The sequence below is a fragment of the Myxine glutinosa genome, chromosome 8 (genome assembly GCF_964187855.1).
Source record: "Myxine glutinosa chromosome 8, kmMyxGlut1.1, whole genome shotgun sequence".
NCBI classification, from domain to species: domain Eukaryota; kingdom Metazoa; phylum Chordata; class Myxini; order Myxiniformes; family Myxinidae; genus Myxine; species Myxine glutinosa.
The window spans coordinates 129,220,813-129,244,625 of NC_136268.1; the positions used below are offsets into that span (position 1 = coordinate 129,220,813).

At 41.8% G+C, this 23,813-nt stretch overlaps 1 protein-coding gene across 1 annotated transcript in view; it reads left to right on the forward strand.

Annotated features, from left to right (window-relative positions):
* Positions 1–6,084: 6,084 nt before the first annotated feature.
* The window catches only part of LOC137432916 (collagen alpha-1(XXVII) chain-like), a 135,255-nt gene continuing 117,526 nt past the window's right edge, over positions 6,085–23,813 (forward strand). Inside the window, exon 1 of the mRNA XM_078783732.1 lies at positions 6,085–6,431. Within this exon, the coding sequence (XP_078639858.1) occupies positions 6,414–6,431 (18 nt within the window). The 5' untranslated portion in view covers positions 6,085–6,413. The remainder of the gene's footprint in view (positions 6,432–23,813) is intronic.

Below are 23,813 nucleotides of genomic sequence, written 5' to 3' on the forward strand. Positions count from 1 at the left end.
GTGCTCCTGCCTCACACCTGGCTCGGCTTCACGCTGTTGAATCCAAAGCTTTCAGGATCATTGGAATCTCCCGCGATGAAGCTATCTCTGAGGGCCTTTCACTCACTCACCGCAGGCAGGTAGGTGGTCTTTCTGTCTTCTACCGACTCCTCTCCGGCCTTGCTCCCCCAGCTCTCTCTGTGCTCTGTCCCCCAAATATTCCTACAGGTCGCACAAGATCTGCCAGCCACCCTCTGATGGTTAAACTGCCGAAATCTCGGCTCTCTGCTCACCTTCACTCTTTCATTCCTCTTTTCTCCCGCCTCTGGAACAAACTCCCACACTCACTTCAATCACACTCCTCCCTCCAGGTCTTCAAAACAGCTGTTCACCACCATCTCTTATCTTCCCCCATCCAAAACCTTGATCTTTTCTACCCCCACTAATTCACCCCAGATCCACCTTGTTTGAAATTCCAACTTCTTTCCTGGAAGTCTTGGCAGTGTCCATATGTTTTATACCTCTCCCACCCCCCCCCCTTCCCATGCCTCCCCCCCAAAGCCCTCTCCCTCCCACAGTTCTCTCGATGTCTCCATGTCTCTCGGTCCCTGCTCTCAAATGTTGTGTTTGTGTCCTTCCCCCTCTCTCCCCATCTTGTCTACCGCTCCCGATGTTATTTGTTTTGTGTGTCTGTTTGTCTTTCTGTGTGATTAATGTTCGCTCTTTCACGAGCCTCGATCTTGTATACAAAAAAAAAAAAAAAAATTAGCCGACCTCAGAAGGATAAACAGGCTGACTCAACCCCCCTGGTGTTAATTCAGCGATCGACCGGGATTCGAACCCAGGATCCTAGGATCCTAAGCTGGCACCCTAACCACTAAGCCAACACCAGGCTTCATGCTGTAACGCAACAAAATGTGAAAAAGTCAAGGGGTATGAATACTTTCTGAAAACACTGCATATGGTACATTTTATGCACTTATACGTCGTTTGAAGTGTCTTCATCATCATCATCAATGCACCCTATTCTTTCCAAGAGCGTTGTTGCTGTCGAAGACGCCTCTTGACAAGGGTTGCAGTAGGTGGTTTGCCATTGCCCTCCCAGTATATTACGTATAGCACCCAATTCAATTTGCAAACAAATGTTTAGCATCCACCTGTGTTTCTGCAGGTTGGCCCTCCAGCATAATTACCTTTTCAACCTGCACCCCATGTGCAAGCATAGGAATCCCATTTTTAGTGGAATCAGAATCTCATCACATGTGGATGGAGGTTCTGATGTTCACACACTCTGACAGTATCAAACAAGTACTTGTGAACTTGCTACCGATTGAGCTTTTTGTTAAATCTTTACCCCGCGTACGAGAAGTGAAAAGCACGGTAAAACAAAAGCTTCACTCCTGTCTGTCCGTCCACCTATCGACAAAGGTCAGATTATGAATGATCGAGGAACAACTTAATTTCAATTCAATGTTTTATTTTGAACACGAATCAGAAAACAAACCTGTAATTTTAGCAGGTACTTTGCCTCTGGATTTGTCCCAATCGCACGTGGGCAGAAAGGGGTCAGATCATTTTTAAGTGGTGAAGCTGCTTCAATATTTGGCTATGTCCATCCATCCGTCTAAAAATGAAAAAGAAGAACCTTTATAATCTGCCGGGTTTAATTCTAAAGGGTTCTAAACGGTAATACTGAAGGGTAATTATAAAGGGTAATTATAAAGGGTAATTATAAAGGGTAATTATAACGGATGATTCGAAACGGTAATTCCAAAGTGTGATTCTAAAGGGTAATTATAAAGGGTAATTATAAAGGGTAATTCTAAAGGGTAATTATAAAGGGTAATTATAACGGATGATTCGAAACGGTAATTCCAAAGTGTGATTCTAAAGGGTAATTATAAAGGGTAATTATAAAGGGTAATTCTAAAGGGTAATTCTAAAGGGTAATTCTAAAGGGTAATTCGAAAGGGTGATTCTGCAAAGTAATTCTAAAGGGCAATTCTGTAGGGTAATTCTAAAGGGTAATTCTAAAGGGTAATTCTAAAGGGTAATTCCAAAGGGTAATTCTAAAGGGTGATTCGAAAGGGTAATTCTAAACGGTAATTCTAAAGGGTAATTCTTAAGGGTTATTCTATTGGGTAATTCTAAAGGGTAATTCTAAAGGGTAATTCCAACGGGTAATTCTAATGGGAGATTCTAAAGGGTAATTCTAAAGGGTAATTCTAAAGGGTAACTCTAAAGGGTAATTCTAACGGGTAATTCTAAAGGGTAATTCTAAAGGGTAATTTTAAAGGGTAATTCTAAAGGGTGATTCTAAAGGGTAATTCTAAAGGGTAATTCTAAAGGGTAATTCTAAAGGGCAATTAAAAAGTGTAATTATAAAGGGTGATTCTGCAGAGTAATTCTTAAGGGTAATTCTTTCGGGTAATTCGAAAGGGGAATTCTAAAGGGTAATTCTAAAGGGCAATTCTAAAGGGTAATTCGAAAGGGTAATTCTAAAGAGTAATTCTGAAGGGTAATTCGAAAAGGTGATGACAAAGGGTAATTTTAAAGGGTGATTCTAAAGGGTAATTCTAAAGGGTAAATCTAAAGGGTAATTTTAAAGGGTAATTATAAAGGGTGATTCGAAAGGGTAATTCTAAACGGTAATTCTAAAGGGTAATTCTAAAGGGTTATTCTATTGGGTAATTCTAAAGGGTAATTCTAAAGGGTAATTCGAAAGGGTAATTTTAAAGGGTAATTCTAAAGTGTAATTATAAAGGGTAATTCTAAAGGGTAATTTTGAAGGGTAATTATGAAGGGTAATTCTGAAGGGTAATTCTAAAGGGTGATTCTAAAGGGTAATTTTAAAGGGTGATTATAAAGGGTAATTCTAAAGGGTAATTCTAAAGGGTAATTCGAAAGGGTAATTCTACAGGGTAATTCTAAAGTGTAATTATAAAGGGTAATTCTAAAGGGTAATTTTGAAGGGTAATTATAAAGGGTAATTCTGAAGGGTAATTCTAAAGGGTGATTCTAAAGGGTAATTTTAAAGGGTGATTATAAAGGGTAATTCTAAAGGGTGATTCTAAAGGGTAATTTTAAAGGGTGGTTATAAAGGGTAATTCTAAAGGGGTAATTTTCAAGGGTAATTCTCAATTCTAAAGGTAATTCTAAAGGGTAATTCTAAAGGGTAATTCTAAAGGGTAATTATAAAGGGTAATTCCAAAGGGTAATTCTAAAGGGTGATTCTAAAGGGTTATTCCATTGGGTAATTCTCAAGGGTAATTCTAAAGGGTAATTCGAAAGGGTAATTCTAAAGGGTAATTCTAAAGGGTAATTCTAATGGGAGATTCTAAAGGGTAATTCTAAAGGGTAATTCTAAAGGGTAATTCTAAAGGGTAATTCTAAAGGGTGATTCTAAAGGGTAATTTTAAAGGGTGGTTATAAAGGGTAATTCTAAAGGGTAATTTTGAAGGGTAATTATAAAGGGTAATTCTGAAGGGTAATTCTAAAGGGTGATTCTAAAGGGTAATTTTAAAGGGTGATTATAAAGGGTAATTCTAAAGGGTGATTCTAAAGGGTAATTTTAAAGGGTGGTTATAAAGGGTAATTCTAAAGGGGTAATTTTCAAGGGTAATTCTCAATTCTAAAGGTAATTCTAAAGGGTAATTCTAAAGGGTAATTCTAAAGGGTAATTATAAAGGGTAATTCCAAAGGGTAATTCTAAAGGGTGATTCTAAAGGGTTATTCCATTGGGTAATTCTCAAGGGTAATTCTAAAGGGTAATTCGAAAGGGTAATTCTAAAGGGTAATTCTAAAGGGTAATTCTAATGGGAGATTCTAAAGGGTAATTCTAAAGGGTAATTCTAAAGGGTAATTCTAAAGGGTAATTATAAAGGGTAATTCCAAAGGGTAATTCTAAAGCGTGATTCTAAAGGGTAATTCTAAACGGTAATTCTAAAGGGTAATTCTAAAGAGTAATTCTATTGGGTAATTCTAAAGGGTAATTCTAAAGGGTAATTCGAAAGGGTAATTCTAAAGGGTAATTCTGAAGTGTAATTATAAAGGGTAATTCTAAAGGGTAATTTTGAAGGGTAATTAAAAAGGGTAATTCTGAAGGGTAATTCTAAAGGGTGATTCTAAAGGGTAATTTTAAAGGGTGATTATAAAGGGTAATTCTAAAGGGTGATTCTAAAGGGTAATTCTAAAGGGTAATTCTAAAGGGTAATTCTAAAGGGTAATTCTAAAGGGTAATTCTAAAGGGTAATTCTAAAGGGTGATTCTAAAGTGTAATTATAAAGGGTAATTCTAAAGGGTAATTCTAAAGTGTAATTCTAAAGAGTAATTCTGAAGGGTAATTCGAAAGGGTGATTATAAAGGGTAATTTTAATGGGTGATTATAAAGGGTAATTCTAAAGGGTAATTCTAAAGGGTAATTCTAAAGGGTAATTCTAAAGGGTAATTCTAAAGGGTTATTCCAAAGGGTATTTCTAAAGGGTAATTCTAAAGGGTAATTCTAAAGGGTAATTCTAATGGGGGATTCTAAAGGGTAATTCTAAAGGGTAATTCTAAAGGGTAATTATAAAGGGTAATTCCATAGGGTAATTCTAAAGGGTAATTCTAAAGGGTAATTCTCATTGGTAATTTTAAAGGGTAATTTTAAAGGGTGATTCTGAAGGGTGATTCTAAAGGGTAATTCTAAAGGGTGATTCTAAAGGGTAATTCTAAACGGTAATTCTGACGGGTAATTCGAAAGGGTAATTCTAAAGGGTAATTCTAAAGGGTAATTCTAAAGGGTAATTATAAAGGGTAATTCCATAGGGTAATTCTAAAGGGTAATTCTAAAGGGTAATTCTCATTGGTAATTTTAAAGGGTAATTTTAAAGGGTGATTCTGAAGGGTGATTCTAAAGGGTAATTCTAAAGGGTGATTCTGAAGGGTAATTCCAAAGGGTAATTCTAAAGGGTAATTTTATAGGGTGATTATAAAGGGTAATTCTAAAGGGTAATTCTAAAGGGTAATTTTAAAGGGTCATTTTAAAGGGTAATTCTAAAGGGTGATTCTAAAGGGTAATTCCAAAGGTAATTATAAAGGGTAATTATAAAGGGTAATTTTATAGGGTGATTATAAAGGGTAATTCTAAACGGTAATTCTGACGGGTAATTCTAAAGGGTAATTTTATAGGGTGATTATAAAGGGTAATTCTAACGGGTAATTCTAAAGGGTAATTTTAAAGGGTAATTCTAAAGGGTAATTTGTATGTTTGTGTATGTGTGTGCGGTGTGTATGCGTTCGCATGATAATGTAAAGCGCCATGAGGGTCGTTTACTCTGCTTAATGGGGCTATATATAAGACTCCTTTATTATTATTATTATTATTAATTTTCAAGAGTAATTCTTGTAGGTTTCATTCGGGCCGACCCTTCATTTACTTCCTAAAAGGAATGAGGTGGGTAATGTAACAGGATTTTTTGGGAGACTTTGTCCCGTAAATAATCCGGGGCCATTTCTGGACTTTGGCAGACGTACCTCATGCAGGTGGGAATTATAATAGTCCTCAATGTGTTGTCTGTTCTCCGTTTGCCGAGGATCTGGGCGAGCGGCTTGCAAAGGAGTCAATATGGAACGACTGGCTCGGAAAGCGATATCAAGCTGCTTGCTAACGGAACACCCCGAGTCAACGACTCGCACTTATCCACTTCATGTGTATGTAATAACTAATAACTATATATGGCTCCAAATATTTCTAACATCAGAAAATTGCTCTTGATTTTGTGGTAAACAGAAGCATAAAAGTACAACGTAATGACGTCATTTTCACGTAGGTTGGTGATGCCGTTCTCGCTCCTCAACCTTACTCTTTTCCTTCTCTACTTTACCTTCCTCAAGAAACCGAAAATCAGTTGAAAGTTAGAAATGTGTTTTTATTTAATAAGTTGCAAGATACCAAAGTGATACATTCATTCTGTGCTTTAATTAAAATAGTAATTATTGAATAAAAGAAGATGAACACGAAATTGCCATTTCAAAACCGCGGATACTTTCTCTTCCTCCTCCTTCCACAATAAACATGATCCGCGTGTGCTCCTTCATACAAGACACGCCCCCTGTATGGCTTCCGGCTCCGTCCGGAAGTACCAGGAGTCCTGGCCGGGGCCGTCATGGCGGTGTCGTTGTGTACATCTTGAGGGCCTTGCCCACAGGAGGCTCGGTCTCTCTGGCGTTCAGGCTTCGGACAAGCACTGGAGACGGTGTATCAGCGCCTGTCTGCCGGGAGGCCGCGCCCAATGTGTGCATGTTGCACGTAGTGATGGGGCAGCAGCAGGTCAAGGGTGTCGAGCCGCGGCGCGCCACTCTGCCTCGGCCCTTCAAGGGCAGGAGGGAGGGTGTGTTACCAGGCGGTCTCGGGACCGTAGTCCTCAAAGGGGCGACCCTCATCCCACACTGCAATGTCTTCACTGAACACGGTATTCACACGTGGGTCACTCTCCTGGGCTCGTGACGTTGCGCTCAGCGACGGCGGAAAATAGACATGTGTGAACAGGTTCAGAAATATCATCACACCTGGATTGGGACATCTCGTAACCTCGTCACGTGGGTCCTTAGTTACCATGTAACCTCGTCACGTGGGTCCTTAGTTACCATGTAACCTCGTCACGTGGGTCCTTAGTTACCATGTAACCTCGTCACGTAGGTTCCCTAGTTACCATGTAACCTCGTCACGTGGGTCCTTAGTTACCATGTATACTCATGTGGGTTGCTTAGTTACCATGTATACTCGTCACATGGGTTTCTTAGTTACATGTAACTTTGTCACGTATGTTCCCTAGTTACTATGTAACCATCACGTAGATTCCTTAGTTACCATGTAACCTGATCACGTGGGTTTCTTAGTTACCATGTATAATCATCACGTGTGTTTCTTAGTTACCTTGTAACCTCGTCACGTGGGTCCTTAGTTACCATGTAACCTCGTCACGTGGGTCCTTAGTTACCATGTAACTCCATCACGTACATTCCTTAGCTACCATGTGTCCTCATCATGTGGGTTCCTTAGTTACCATGTATACTCGTCACATCGGTTTCTTAGTTACATTTAACCTTGTCACGTATGTTCCCTAGTTACTATGTAACCATCACGTAGATTCCTTAGTTACCATGTAACCTCATCACGTGGGTTTCTTAGTTACCATGTATAATCACGTGTGTTTCTTAGTTACCTTGTAACCTTGTCACTTAGGTTCCCTAGTTACCATGTAACTCCACGTAGATTCCTTAGTTACCATGTAAACTCGTCACGTGGATTTCTTAGTTACCATGTAACTCCATCACGTACATTCCTTAGCTACCATGTGTCCTCTTCATGTGGGCTCCTTAGTTACCATGTATACTCGTCACATGGGTTTCTTAGTTGCATGTAACCTTGTCACGTATGTTCCCTAGTTACTATGTAACCACGTAGATTCCTTAGTTACCATGTAACCATGTCACGTGGATTTCTTAGTTACCATGTATAATCGTCACGTGTGTTTTAGTTACCTTGTAACCTTGTCACGTAGGTTCCCTAGTTACCATGTAACCCCATCACATAGTTTCCTTAATTACCCTGTCATCATGTGGGTTCCTTAGTTACCATGTAAACTCGTCACGTTGGTTCCTTAGTTACCATGTGTCCTCATCACGTGGGTTCCTTAGTTACCATGTGTCCTCATCACGTGGGTTCCTTAGTTACCATGTAACTTTATCACGTGGGTTTCTCAGTTGCCATGTAACCTCATCACGTGGGTTTCTTAGTTACATGTAACCTTGTCATGTATGTTCACTAGTTACCATGTAACCTCATCACGTAGATTCCTTAGTTACCATGTAACCATGTCATGTGGATTCCTTAGTTACCATGTATAATCGTCACGTGGGTTTCTTAATTACCATGTAACCTTGTCACGTAGGTTCCCTAGTTACCATGTAACCCCATCACGTAGTTTCTTTTATTACCAGGTAACCTCATCATGTAGTTTCCCTAGTTACCATGTAACCTCATCATGTGGGTTTCTTAGTTACATGTAACCTTGTCACGTATGTTCACTAGTTACCATGTAATCATCACGTAGATTCCTTAGTTACCATGTAACCATGTCATGTGGATTCCTTAGTTACCATGTATAATCGTCATGTGGGTTTCTTAATTACCATGTAACCTTGTCACGTAGGTTCCCTAGTTACCATGTAACCCCATCACGTAGTTTCTTTTATTACCAGGTAACCTCATCATGTAGGTTCCCTAGTTACCCTGTGTCCATCACGTGGGTTCCTTAGCTACCATGTAACCTCAGCATGTGGGTTCCATAGTTACCATGTGTCCTCATCACATTGGCTCCTTTGTTACCATGTGTCCTTGTCACGTAGGTTCCCTAGTTACCATGTAACCCCATCACACAGTTTCCTTAATTACCCTGTCATCATGTGGGTTCCTTAGTTACCATGTAAACTCGTCACGTTGGTTCCTTAGTTACCATGTGTCCTCATCACGTGGGTTCCTTAGTTACCATGTGTCCTCATCACGTGGGTTCCTTAGTTACCATGTAACTTTATCACGTGGGTTTCTCAGTTGCCATGTAACCTCATCACGTGGATTTCTTAGTTACCATGTAACTTTATCACGTGGGTTTCTCAGTTGCCATGTAACCTTGTCATGTATGTTCACTAGTTACCATGTAACCTCATCACATAGATTCCTTAGTTACCATGTAACCATGTCATGTGGATTCCTCAGTTACCATGTATAATCGTCACGTGGGTTTCTTAATTACCATGTAACCTTGTCACGTAGGTTCCCTAGTTACCATGTAACCCCATCACGTAGTTTCTTTTATTACCAGGTAACCTCATCATGTAGTTTCCCTAGTTACCATGTAACCTCATCATGTGGGTTTCTTAGTTACATGTAACCTTGTCACGTATGTTCACTAGTTACCATGTAATCTCATCAAGTAGATTCCTTAGTTACCATGTAACCATGTCATGTGGATTCCTTAGTTACCATGTATAATCGTCATGTGGGTTTCTTAATTACCATGTAACCTCGTCACGTGGGTCCTTAGTTACCATGTAACCTCATCACGTGTGTCCTTAGTTACCATGTAACCTCGTCACGTGGGTCCTTAGTTACCATGTAACCTCATCACGTGGGTCCTTAGTTACCATGTAGCCTCATCACGTGGGTCCTTAGTTATCATGTAACCTCGTCACGTGGGTCCTTAGTTACCATGTAACCTCATCACGTGGGTCCTTAGTTACCATGTAACCTCGTCACGTGGGTCCTTAGTTACCATGTAACCTCGTCACGTGGGTCCTTAGTTACCATGTATACTCGTCACGTAGGTTCCCTAGTTACTATGTAACCTCGTCACGTGGGTTCCTTAGTTACCATGTAACATTGTCACTTAGGTTCCCTAGTTACCATGTAACCTCGTCATGTGGGTTTCTTAGTTGCATGTAACCTTGTCACGTATGTTCACTAGTTACCATGTAATCTCATCACGTAGATTCCTTAGTTACCATGTAACCATGTCATGTGGATTCCTTAGTTACCATGTATAATCGTCATGTGGGTTTCTTAATTGCCATGTAACATTGTCACGTAGGTTCCCTAGTTACCATGTAACCCCATCACGTAGTTTCTTTTATTACCAGGTAACCTCATCATGTAGGTTCCCCAGTTACCCTGTGTCCTCATCACGTGGGTTCCTTAGTTACCATGTAACCTCAGCATGTGGGTTCCATAGTTACCATGTGTCCTCATCACATTGGCTCCTTTGTTACCATGTGTCCTCGTCACGTAGGTTCCTTAGTTACCATGTAACCTCATCACGTGGGTTTCTCAGTTACCAGGTAACCTCATCACGTGGGTTGTTTAGTTACTAACTCGTGGGATATATATATATATATATATATATATATATATATATATATATATATATATATATATATATATATATATATATATATATATGTATATATATATATATGTATATATATATATATGTATATATATATATATATATATATATATATATGTATATATATATATATATGTATATATATATATATATATATATATATATATATATATATATATATATATATATTAGCCTGTGTTCCCTGTATTTGAAAGGAACATCCGAATTTGAATCCCAATTTAATTGTCCACTTACACCATGATTACAGGGTGTCTCATTAAAATGTATACACACTTTCTATATGAAAAACCATACTATATTGTTGTTCTGCACTGCCTTATGGGTAACAGCTGACTGATGATGTGGAATCGTTTTATCACACACTGATGCCATCTGTTAGGTATTACTTACATTCAACATTGCCCCTCTCTGCTCGTTAATTATTCCCTCTCTGAACTATTAAAATCTGTATACATTTTATTTAGACAACCTGTACACATTAGACAATTCATTAATAAGAAATATATTTATTTAATTCTCAGCCTTCTTGATGTGTGGCTGTATTGAGGAGGAACAATATAATGATTGTGCGCACATAACGGGTGGCGTTAGCCATGGTGAGTTTGAAAAGGAAGCAGTGTGACTTTCTCATTTTGGGAATACGGGGCATTACCTTAATCCATGGCATTGTGTGTGAACGATAACATTGTACCAGTCCTCTTTGCATTTGGTGTACCTTAGTTACCAAGTTGACCTGAGTTCTAATGGCAGACCAGATGTTCGTCTATCTATTTGTTATTGATCCTGAATGTTGCTCTCGTGAATTTATTTATTATCGGTACACTCGTGGCAGGATGAGTCATTCCTCTCTGGGGTACAGCAATACCCCGTTTTACGCCATTTCGACCTACGTCAAATTCGACTTTACGCCACTCTTCTAGAGTAAATTTCAGTTCAGCGAACGTCATTATGTGCGACTTTACGTCACTCCTACATCATAATACCAACGCATACCAATACGAACGCATACCGACGAGCCAGCTGCTGATACAGGAGAAGGCGAAGTCTTTGTTCCAGGATCTTCTGAAGAAGTACCCAGAGGATAAGGACACAACCTTCGTTGCAAGCTCTGGGTGGTTTGCATGCTTTAAACGGCGCTTCAGCTTGCACAACGTCAAGATTCAGGGCGAAGCCGCAGCTGCCGACACCGTAGCCGCCGAGGAATTTCCTGCCACATTGAAGAAGATCATTGAGGACGAGGGATTCTTGCCCGAGCAGATCTTCAACGTCGATGAAACGGGCCTTTTTTGGAAGAGGATGCCCGACAGATCCTTCATCTCGAAGGAGGAGAAGACCATGCCAGGCTACAAAGTCGCGAAGGAGCGGCTAACGCTAATGCTTGGGGGTAATTGCATCGGCGACTTCAAGCTGAAGCCGCTCTTGGTGTATCATGCGGCGAACCCCCGGGCACTTATGAACATCCCGAAGGCGTCTCTTCCCGTCATTTGGATGAATAATATGAAGGCATGGGTAACCATCATAATTTTTGAAGAATGGTTCATCAATCATTTCATCCTGGCTGTCAAGAGCTATTGTCGAGAGAAGAAAATTCAATTTAAATTGCTGCTGATTTTGGACAATGCACCTGGCCATCCCACTAACCTCGGTGATTTCGACCCCAATGCGAAGGTGGTGTACTTGCCACCCAACACCACATCGCTCATCCAGCCTATGGACCAGGGTGTGATAGCGCTTTTTAAGCGCTACTATCTCCACCGCACTCTTCGTCAGGCTGTTGATGCAACGTCGGAGGAGGAAGGCATCAACATCCGGCAGTTTTGGAAAAACTATAACAGCTACCAGGCATTGCTTAACATCAATGCTGCATGGTTACGGTGTTTGTCTTCATTTTAAGGCATTACGCCCAGTTTACGTCAAAAACCGAGTTACGTCACGGCTTATGGAACCAATTAATGATGTAGGCCGGGGTATTGCTGTATATAGATTGCAGTAGATCTAAGGTCGGACCTCAAGAAGGCACGTTAAGCTGTTTATACACGTTAACACAGTGTTTGTTCAAGGAGGAAAAACTCCATGGGGAGACAGGTTATTTTTAGTATTGATATTGTTTTGTAATAACATTAATATTATGATATTATCATTAGTTTTGTTATTCGAAGCGGCATTGGAAAAACGCCACGATAAAGCTAACTTAACACAGATATACACCTCAACAGGCATCCCCATTGGCGGAGAAAACCCCCATTGGGGAGGGGGAAAATTAATTCGCTACAACCTTCATTGTGTGACCCTCAGTCCTGTCATGTTTGGTTGAGATTGGATAAATAACCGAATGTATCGTGGTCAAAAACCGTCAGACAGACACAGAGACACCACATTGCGTATTTTAGTACAATTTCCACACTTATTGTAAAAAATGGTGGGATATTGTAATCGGCTCTGTCCGTCCGTCCTTCCGTCATGCTCTCTCATTGTAAATGAGTGTATATATATTCAAACTTGGTAGTTATGAACAACTACATGACAAGGTGCAAGAGAAGTATCATTTTTGGCCCCGCCCCCTGGGGGGTTAAACAGTGAAATACCAAAAAAATGTGATTACAGGCACATTTTAAAACATTTTTCATGAAACTTTGTTTATGCAATAAACATTGGGGGACACATTGAATATGAAACGATTTTTTTTGGATTCCTCCCGGTTCATGTCCCAATGGGTGGGGACTTCGAGTCATAGGGGTCAAAATTTGTTTAAAAAATAAAATAAAATAAATTTTTTACTCTAACTTTGATATTGGTTCATTCCAGGTGGAACTTTTTGTCATCCTTGTGTTTCCCAGGCATGCCGAGGCATCAATGTGTGAACATCTTGTTTTCATCACCATCTTAACGTCCCTCGGATGGACGTTAACTTGGGCGTCCCGTCTGCCAGCATTAGTTGGTGGAAGTTGAACATCTCACGATGTCTTTTGTGTAGAATAGACGAGTTGGACTCTCTCTCCTGGACAGCTGTCTGTCTGTCTGTCTGTGAACAGGATATCTCAAACAAATTGGACGGATTTGGACGAAATTTGGTGGAGAGGTGGGGTATGTAACAAGCACGAAATGATTCGATTTTGGTGAAGATCCGGATCAGATAATTTTTAAGTGATTCTTCACCATTGAATAATCAGGCGAAAAACGATATATAGTATGATATTTCAAGAAGTTGTGGACGGATTCGAACGAAACTAGGTGGACGAGTTGGTTCGACGACAAGAACCACTAGTTGGTACAAAATGTAAAGTGTTCAGCCTGGCGAAGGTATGCGCTCTACCCAGTGCCATACTACTTTTTTCTGTGTTTCCTCTTCCCTCCCATTCTTCCGCCAAGTGTCATTCCACCATGCTGTAGGTGTTTCCCTCCTTTCCATTATGTTCATGTATTTGTGACATTGCTTAAATTTATGACTCTATCTTAGCTAACAACAATCTTCTTGATAATTTAGTGTAACTGACCCGATTTTGATCAGGTGACCCAACTTGTTGACAATTGAGACAAATGCTTCACTGTGACAGATCTAATATGAGCTGTTTTTAATCGATAAGTTTGTAGTTTGTATCTTATTAAGCTTGAATAATGAACTATATTGATGAATCGTTGTCAAGTTGTTTCATTTTAAGCTTTGGTTTCGTTTGTTTTTCAGCGAAACATTAAACTTTTCCATGTGTACGAGCACTGTACCTTTCTTAGGAACGCTTTCTTTGAAATATCATCCGCCCAGTTCCCAATGACCACATAGCTCAGTTGATAGGTGGTTGAACATCTCATGTTATACTTGATGTTTCAGGCCTGTGCCTGTTAGGGCATGCAGTAAATCTGAGCCATACTCTCATTGTACAAGGCAAAGTATTTTATAATGGCAGTATCCTATTAATGACTGGATAGGCATGCTGCTTGCCTCGTCTAATGTTGACTCTTTTTGCACTTTTTATGTTTATTATTATTTTACGTTTTGTGACATGGATCATATAATGCATATGTGTGTGTATATATATATATATATATATATATATATATGTATATATATATATATATATATATATATATATATATATATAATCGGGAGATTAAATCAGACGCGGACGTAGCTTCAGGACGGTCGATCTTTAATTCTCGACAAGCTTTCGACCAACAAAGGTCTTCTTAGTCTACACTACAGAAACAACAGGCATGTATATCAGACAAGTATGTACAGTGATATGTTTGTAAGATGTGTGATATGTGTAGAACAACAACAACATGCATTTTAAAGGCCATTTTCCCTACTAGAGCGGGGGTTAGCCTAGCGGTCCCCATGACAATCTTCTCCATTTTGCCCTATTTTCTTCGTCTCTCCTTGTTAAACCCCTTGCCCGCATTTCTTCTTCCACCATCTTTAGCCAAGTCTTTCTCGGTCTTTCCCGTCCTCTACTTCCTTCTACATTCATTTCCATAACTCTTCTCAACCAGTCACTTTCATCCTTCCTCAACACATGACCAAACCATCTCAACCTGTTGCTCTTCACAGCATCAATCACAGGCTCTATTCCCATCATCTTTCGCAATTCATCATTTGTCTTCCTCTTTCTCAACGATACTCCGCACATCCATCGAACCATTCGCATTTCCACCCTTTCCAACCTTCGTTGCTGCTCTACGTTCATTACCCATGTCTCGCTCCCATAAATCATAACACTTCTCACACATGCAGCATACGCCTTTCCCTTTAGCTTCAACGACACTCCCCTCATCATCAGCACGCCACTCAGTTCCCGAAACTTCTTCCTTGCACATCTCACTCGAGCAACCATTGCCGAGTCTGATCCACCTTCCCCATTCAGCATGTCTCCGAGGTAGCAAAATGTTTTCACACCTTCCAGCTTCACGCCGTCTCCAAGATCCAATTCAACATTTCCTCCATCTGCAGCTCCCTCTGTGCACACCTTACATTTGAATGTAGCTGCCACACTGGTTAATGACCCTCTCAGACCACTACATTTTTGATGAACCCACTCAGCGCACATTGTACATTGAATGGAGGTCACTCCGACACCCTTCCTACACACAGCACAGGGCCACTTCCCAGTTCTTTCCACCTCACCACATGCTTTACCACTTGCCATCACCTTCGTCTTTCCGATATTCACCTTCAGACCTTTTGTCTCCATACATTCCTTCCACTTGTTCATCTTTTCCTTCAGTCCATCCATACTTTCCGCAATCAACACCAGATCACCTGCATACAACAACTCCCACGGTAAACCCTCCTTTATGTTCTGAGCCAGCATCTCCATCACAGCTACAAATAGTAGTGGACTTAGTACCGACCCCTGATGCACTCCCACCTTCACCTCAAACTCACCACTGTTCCCATCCTCCGTCCTTACAGCTGTGCGCGCTCTTTTGTACATTGCCATCACAACTCTGATCAATCATTCCTCCACTCCTAACTTCCTCAATGCCCATGTCAATACTTTGCGTGGAACCCTATCGAATGCTTTCTCCAGATCAACAAACCCAAGAAACAACGTCTTCCTCTTCTCCATGTACTTCTCCTGCAACTGCCTCACAATGAAAAGCGCGTCTGTCGTTCCTCTTCCTGGCATAAATCCAAACTGCATTTCGTCGATCTTCACTTTCTTCCTTATCCTCCTCTCCAACACCCTTTCCAATACCTTCATTCCATGCTCCAATAACTTTATCGCTCGGTACGAGCCACACTCCAGAGGGTCACCTTTCCCCTTGTATGGAGGGACGAGGGTACTCAGTTCCCAATTCACTGGAATGCGGCCTTCTTTCACCACCAGATTACAGATCTCTGTCATTCTCTTCACACCCCAACTTCCTGCTGCCTTCAACATATCTCCCACAACTCCCGTCGGCCCTCCCACTTTTCTACCCTTCATTGCTTTTATCGCTTCCTCAACTTCCTTCTCAGTTATCTTCTCTGCCGGTCCTAAAACTGGGTTACTCTCTATGTTGCCATCCCATTCATTCTCTGTATTCAACAGCATTTCCATATATCTTTTCCATCTTCCTTTAATTCCATCTGGGTCGACAACGATTTGTCCCACTTCATCCTTCAAGCAACTCACCCCCATCACATCACACCTCTCTTTCGCTATCTGCTTTGCAATCCTGAATACTGCTTTCTGACTCTCTTTCGAATCCAAGCGTTCTCCGAGCATTTTCCTACATGCCTCCTGCGCCTTTGCTACCTCTTTCTTTGCAGCCTTCCTGGCTGCCTTATAACTTTCATGCTCTGCTGTTTCTGCTCCCGTACCCTTCGCCTTCTGCCACTCCTTGAACTTCTTCCTCTTCTCGTCAATCCTCTTTCCAACTTCATCATCCCACCACCATGTTTCCGAGTGCCTCGGTGGTCCTTTTGTCCATCCACACACCTCACCAACGGCTCCCAACAGACTATCTTTCATTGACATCCAACCACTTTCAAGCTCAACCACATCATCCTCGACCCTACTCAGCCTCTCTTTTAATGCCTCCCTTACTGTCACCTCTTTCAACCTCCACACCTTCATTCTCAGTTGGTACTTCACCCGCCGAGCTCTCCTCGCACCTTTCACCCTTATGTCGCAGACAACCAAGTGGTGCTGTGAAACAGCCTCCTCCCCCGGGATCACCTTTGTGTCCCGGAGGTGCCCCCTATCTCGCCTGCGCACCATCAGGTAGTCAACGGTTGTCGTCGACCCACCTGACGTGTATGTAACAAGCTTATTATCCTCTTTCTGGAACTGAGTATTACAAATCAACAAATCAGCTCCATCAGCAAACTCCAAAATCCTTTCACCTTCTCCATTTCTCACACCATATCCGTAACCCCCATGAACTCCCTCAAAACCATCCATACTCCTTCCCACATGTCAATTTAGGTCTCCTCCTACCACAACAACTTCCTGATCTTTCACGTTTTCCATCAGCTTCTCTATCGCACACCAGAACTTGTCCTTCTCTTCATCGCTTCGACCAACCTGCGGAGCATATCCCGAGATGACGTTCACCAAGAGCTTTCCAATCATCATTTTCACCATCATCAACCTATCACTCACTCTAGTCACACTCACCACACTGTCTACAAACTCCTCAGAAAACAGGACACCAACGCCATTCACGCCCTCTGGGCACCCTTGCCACATAAACTTGTATTTCTGTCCCTGCCTACCCTTCACCATTCTCACACCACTTCCCTTCCATCTCGTCTCTTGCACACAACATATGTCCACTCTTCTTCTGACCAATACTTCCACCACTTCTCCTGATCTCCTTGGCATTGTCCCTACATTCCATGTCCCAAACCTCAGAAACCGATCTCCACTTCGGGCTGTACCCTGCCCATATGTAGTTGTAATTGTCATGGTTCTCTTTTTGAGGCAATGTTTTTATGGCCGGATGCCCTTCCTGACGCCAACCCTCTTAGTCGTTTCTTACAACACGCAGGGATACGGTGTACCTATTCTAATCCAGGGTACACACTGGGGAACGTTTAAAATTGGGCAACGAAATTCTGGGGGGGGGGGGGGGGGGGGGAGGGCGGCGTTAGCATCACGGCTGCGGTTTAAACATATTTAAATAATATTTAAACAAAACCATGAAAAAACAATCTGGGAAAAGTCTCTAAGTGAGAACGTGGATTTGAGAAAGCAGGAGCAGAGGTGGAAGAAAAATGAGATATAGGGGGCAGGGCACAAGTCGAGACGAGGAGGAGAGCGAACAAGCACGTGTCCGGGAGGAGAGAAAGAATTAATATAGAATTTTTTGTTGTTGTTGTTTATTTGTTTGTTCTGTTTTCAAAACGCTGGACAAAGGGTAAGATGTTCGTGAGAGGTAGGGGGGAGAAAAGAAAATCGAAGAAACAAGCAAATACTATGAAGGAAAGAACCCATATTCACAAAACACTGACGGACGGGGGGGCGGGGTGGGGGAGGGAGCCCGGAGAGACCAGGCCGCGCACGAGGCGCGAACAAAAAAAACGACTAATTGCACACAAATTTGCAACAACTACAAAACCAAAACCAAATAGAAACACACAATAACACATACACAACAAAATACCCAGCGGAAATTTGACAAAGACACGAACGGACATATACAAATATATATATACAAATATATATATATACTTAGACATATACAAATATATATATATACTTACATACATAAACACACAAGCATATATTCATATAATATATTTATTTATATATGTATATAAATGACATATAAAGGTTGAATGAGTGAATGAGTGAATGAATGGGTTACGGTTAATGATTTGATTGGGCTGATGTTGAAACATGCTTTAATCATCAAAATTTATGCCATGAGGGATTTTTGTCCGAAGTTTATGTATCCAAAAGGACTCACGTTTCAGAATCGTGGTGTGTGATCGATTTGTAATTGATTCAATGGCAGAGATTTGAATGTCATTTATAGAGTGATCCGGTTGATTAAAGTGTATCGTGTAAGGTAGAGATTTGCCCTGATAGTCCGGCAGCTAAGCTAAATATAGCATAACAATTGTGCATTTTGTGAGGAAAGTACCAAATTTGGCACACTAGTAGACTATCATATTATGAAAAGATCTGGATATTGGGCCATCTCAGATTCAGAGATTTGATTTTTGCAAGATTTGCAGATTTTGCAGATTTGCAAGCTGAGATTGCAACGCCAGGGACGGCTGACCCCTTCGTGCGAGCTGCCCACGTCACCCGCACAAGAAGAGCTCATCAAATCACTGCAGCGGCACTGCACATCCTGCAACACCGTGCGTATGAACGCCACTGTATGACATATGCTGATGATGCAGAAGACCTGCCTGAGTTCAAAGACTGGTGTCACCAGAGAGGAGAAGACATTCCCAACTTTCAGTACTGGGCATCTGTGCTGGAACTAGAGATGTTGGTACTGGTCTATGTGCGTTCTCTGCGGCAGGCTTCATTCACGATGTACCTTGATGCCCTGACGGAACTGGTCCCATGGTTCCATGCCTTAGACCACACACACTATGCCAGGTGGGTCCCTGTTCACCTGAGGGACATGGTTGCACTCCCAATGAAGCACCCATATGTAGCCAGAGAATTCAGGGCTGGCAACTTCACTGTACAGAAGACGAAGAAGGTGTTCTCTTCGATCCCAATCGAATCGAAATCTTGCAAAAATCAAATCTCTGAATCTGAGATGGCCCAATATCCAGATCTTTTCATAATATGATAGTCTACTAGTGTGCCAAATTTGGTGCTTTCCTCACAAAATGCACAATTGTTATGCTAAGTTGCCCCACTATGACTGGTGTGGAAGTTGTTGATTTCTGACCGGGTGTTATTAAATCGTGTGTCGAGTGTATTCTCATTTTTTCCAACATATTGTTTGGTGCACTTTTGGCAAGTGATTAGGTATATGACCCATGTAGATTTGCAGTTCATATAGGAGGTGATGGGGAATTTTTGTCCAGTGCTCGAACTACAAAATTTGTTTCCTTCTTGTAAATGCTTGTGAATAATACATTTGTTTGCTGTGCATTCATAGAAGCCAGGGATCCTAGTTTGTTTGTTGTGGCGGTTGGGTGCTTTGCTTTTCCCAAGAGGTCCCTGAGTGTCCGACCACGTCGAAATGATGTTAGTGGAGGTTGAGGAAATGTGGTGCCGAGTGTTTCTGATTGATGGAGGAGAGGAATACTTGGCAATTGGGATGAGGTAGGAGAGTAGGTGGTTACCAGTGGGACACGGTTACTTGCAGGTTTGGGTTTGTAGGTCAGAAGGTCTGCTCTCGGTATGCGTTTTGCTCGGTTTATTGCTTCTTTCACAGAGTGAGGGTCATAGTTTCTTGCAATGAAGTGTTTCTAATTGGCAGAGAGAAGTTTCTTCTGCCAATTTTGTTGAGCAAATGCGTCTTACTCTGATTGCTTGACTGTATGGTATGCTTGCAATTGTATGTTTAGGATGAGATGAAGAAGGGAGAAGGTAAGAGTGAGTGTCTGTTGGTTTGGTGTATAGTTCTGTTTCGAGTCTGTTATTTTGAAGTGTAAGTGATGTGTCTAGAAAGTGAACTTCGGACTGCGAGCTGTCGAATGTAAACTTGATGGTCGGATGAATCAAATTTAATTCATTTTGGAATTGTGTGAGACTACGGGGGGGATTTTGACCAGATGAACTGGATGTCATCAATATAACGTACCCAGGATTTTTCCAAGATGCCGTGATGAGGTTGTGCATAGATCTTGGCCTCTATCATTCCCATGAAGATGTTGGCGTACGATGGTGCAACAGGGGTACCCATAGCGGTACCTTGAGTTTGAATGTAATGTCGTCCGTTGAATTGGAAATTATTCAGTTTGAGTGTCAGTACACAATAGGTGTGGGGGGTAATGCAGGCAGTCGATGATGCCAGGCATGGACAGGATGGATACAGAATGGGTAGGGAACTCTCAGGAGGGAAAATTGGAAATTTGGAAGGAGGAGGGATGGTGATGAACGGGTGACCCCCCTTCTCTCATGGGTTGAACCATTTCCTGAGACAGCATCATGCTCTTGTCTTCAGGATTTCAACTCTGCTGTCCACTGCCACCTTGTGGTCTCTCCCATTCCTCAACTGCAGTTTTCCTCCTCTTCCTGAGATTCTATCCCCCTTTCACCTCCTGTAATGCATCTCTGCATTCTCGATTTCCCGTTTACCCTTTGCCCCACTTTGATGAACCTTCCACCGTTATTTCGCTCTTTCACCGTGCTTGTAACTGTTTTAACACAACTCTTAGTGTGCAACCATTCATTCATTTTCGAGTGATCTTTGATGGTCTGTTACATCTGATGTTTGGGCTTTTTGTTGTCCATGATCTTCCATTTCAAGATGACATTCCCCATGGTGAGGTTTGCAAGGACAGTTGCTGTCATTTTGACGGAGGTGTACCCACTTTCGACATCAGATTTTATTCCTCGTGGGAATTCCTTTAGCTCCTTCCTCTGGAATATTCATGATGCTCTGAAACTGAGCAATGAGATTGTGTTCCCTCACTATTTCCATTTCCTGTTGATGATACTCGATGCAAATCGGGCTCACGTGTGAGCAATTGTCACTGCTGGAAAAGGGTTCCCAATGATTTTTGGTGTGCATGCGTGTTTGCAGTCACGTGATGCCCCCTCTCCATTCGGAGGATACTTAACACCTGGCGCACGATTCCAGGATGAAGACCCTTTGTTGGTCGCAATGTCGTACATGAGCGTTGTCTGCTGTGCAGTTATACTCGTTGGCGTTGCCTTTGTTTTTGAATACGGATCATCCCGACTACAACCGTTTTAACGTCCCCGCAGCCGAATGCCCCGGGTGGCATCGTGTTTTCTTCCATTCAGTTTGGCCACCATCGCTATGACGGTTCATTTTGATTTGTTGATGCTCTCCAAAAACAAATCCTGAGGAAACGAGGAAACGACACTTGGGCTTGCAAGCTGGAGCATGATTCGGACAGTTGTGTTTTTCATTTTGAGGAGGGAGTTTTAACATTTCCTCTCGGAAGTATGTGTACAGGTTCGTAATGTGTACAATTACGGTCGAGACGTAGCAGGTGCCCATTTTCAGGAAGATGAGTGACGAATTTATTACCAATTGTTTATTTGCTGCATCTTCCCATTTCTGCTCCACCTTCTTTTTTATACATAAATGCCTGTGAGTCATCGTAACATTAAAATTACCTGCTGCTATGTGCAGGGACGATCCATCCTGCGCGATTATTATGTTTGCTGCCCGTGCAGGTTCCATTAAAAGAGGATTTATGGGTGTGAATTGCACCTGTACCCGACCGAGCATGGCATCATGTTTTGATTTTCCTGTCCTGGAAGGGCAACAATCCTTTTTACTGTTTGCATTCCTGAATTTTAGTTTATATGCAGGGATTAAACGGAATGCTGAGCTACTTTGTCAGATTATAGTACACGAGCAGGGACCCGCGCAACATCCGTGCAATGTAAAATGTGCCTTCAACTCCCCAACCTCACCCACCCCCCTCCTCTCCCAAACCCCAAATTGTCAACGTCTGCTCCTAACCCCAAGGCCTCAATCTCTTTCCCACGACAGCCGTGGCATTAGTGTGCTACCCAATCGTTAGTGTAATTGCTTTTCTTAATCGACTAAAAGTTGACAAGAGTATGTTTACCACCGCCAGACACAAGGTGCTGCTGACCTTTCAAGTCGTGGTCACCATTTTGCTCTGACGGGTTAATGCTCAAAACATCAGCCACACCTCATTCTCCATGGCAGTAAAGATGCTCTCATAAACTTTACGCTGTTAAAATACATTGCTTGTCCAATTCACCGATGAACACTGACGCTGGCCTTCCCAGGAACGAGCATTCAGTTGTTTGAAAACTATTACTTTAGATCTTTGCAATCGCATGATGTCGAAGTTTGATGATGATGATCGACAGAGATGGACAATTTTTTTTAAACTCCCTGATATACAGTTTTTACTGCAGGAATGAAAGAACAAGTCATTTTCACCGATATTGATATGCCACTCATCATTATAATTAGTCGGACCCCGCTATTCGCGGGTTCCGTGTATTCGCTGTTTCTCTATTCGTGGAAAAGTGTCCTGCCTATTCGCGTATTTTTTTCCTATTCGCGGCTGTGTTCCGCAAAATTGCGGGGTTTTTTTTCCTATTCACGGCCGTGTTCTGCAAAATTGCGGGGGTTTTTTTCCTATTCGCGGGTGTGTTTCACGGTTTTTCAGGGGCCCAAAATTTGTTTTTTCACGAGCCGTTAGCTTCACATACGGTATTTATAAAACCTTCGTGGATTATCTTCAACATTTGCGGAATTTGCCTTGCCATTCGCGGATTTTGTCTCTCTATTCGCAGTTTGGTCCTCTCCGTTCGCGGATTTTCGTGACTCGGCAATCTATCCCCTCCTTTTCCATTGAAAATGGAAAAATCTTGGAGACGGTGGCAGGGGTTTTCGACGGTCCACACGGTCTCCACGTTTTTCAAAGTTAACTCTGTTCACAATTGTATTTTGTCGAAACTGTATTTATCGTTCGGTGTGTGAACTTATAGTGTCCCCCTTGGAAGTTTCTCGGTGTTTATCTTTCATAAATTAATCGTTTGTTTGCCGCGTCGCGAGCAAGGCCTTGCAGCCTCAGGCTTCCCCCGTCGAAGGTTGTTCCTTCCTTCGCTGTTTTGCTAGCTTTTTTGATTTCCCCTTCTCCACCAAGCTTCACCAAACATCTACTATTTGTCTAACGTTGTAACCCCCACACCCCCCCCCCCCCAAAAACAAACAAAAAAACAAACAAAAAAAACTTTTATTTCCCTTTCTCCTCGTGTGCTTTTGCCTCTGCCCACGTGCTCTGTCTCGCCCCGCCCCGACCCCATTTTCCCCTTGCCTTCCACCTTTTGCCCTGTTCAAGTGACTCGTGGTCGTCGCTCTCGGCTTCCTCTCCCCATTGGTATTTTTGTGAATATAAGATTGTTCTTCACAGTTCTGTTTAAATATGTTTCAACTATCCCCTTCAGTGGTTTATTACAACACGCTGTTTTTCTTCTAATTTAAAAGGCTCCTTTCAATTTCCTCTTCAACTCATTCCATTTCAAAAAAATATTCAATCTCTTATGATTCCAAATCACTCCATGCTCTAAATTCTCATTCATTCCATCCCTCCTCCATCGTTCTTAAACGAATCGCTAACTTGAAAATCACAACAAACCCAATTTGTTATATATGTTCATCTTTCATTAATCATCCACTTTCTAAACTCCCCCCTTGCCCCTCCCCTTCAAATCTCCCCCCCAACCATCCCTCCCAAATTCTCCCTCCTCCCACCTCCTTCTCAAAGCTGCCTCCTCCCCACTTCCT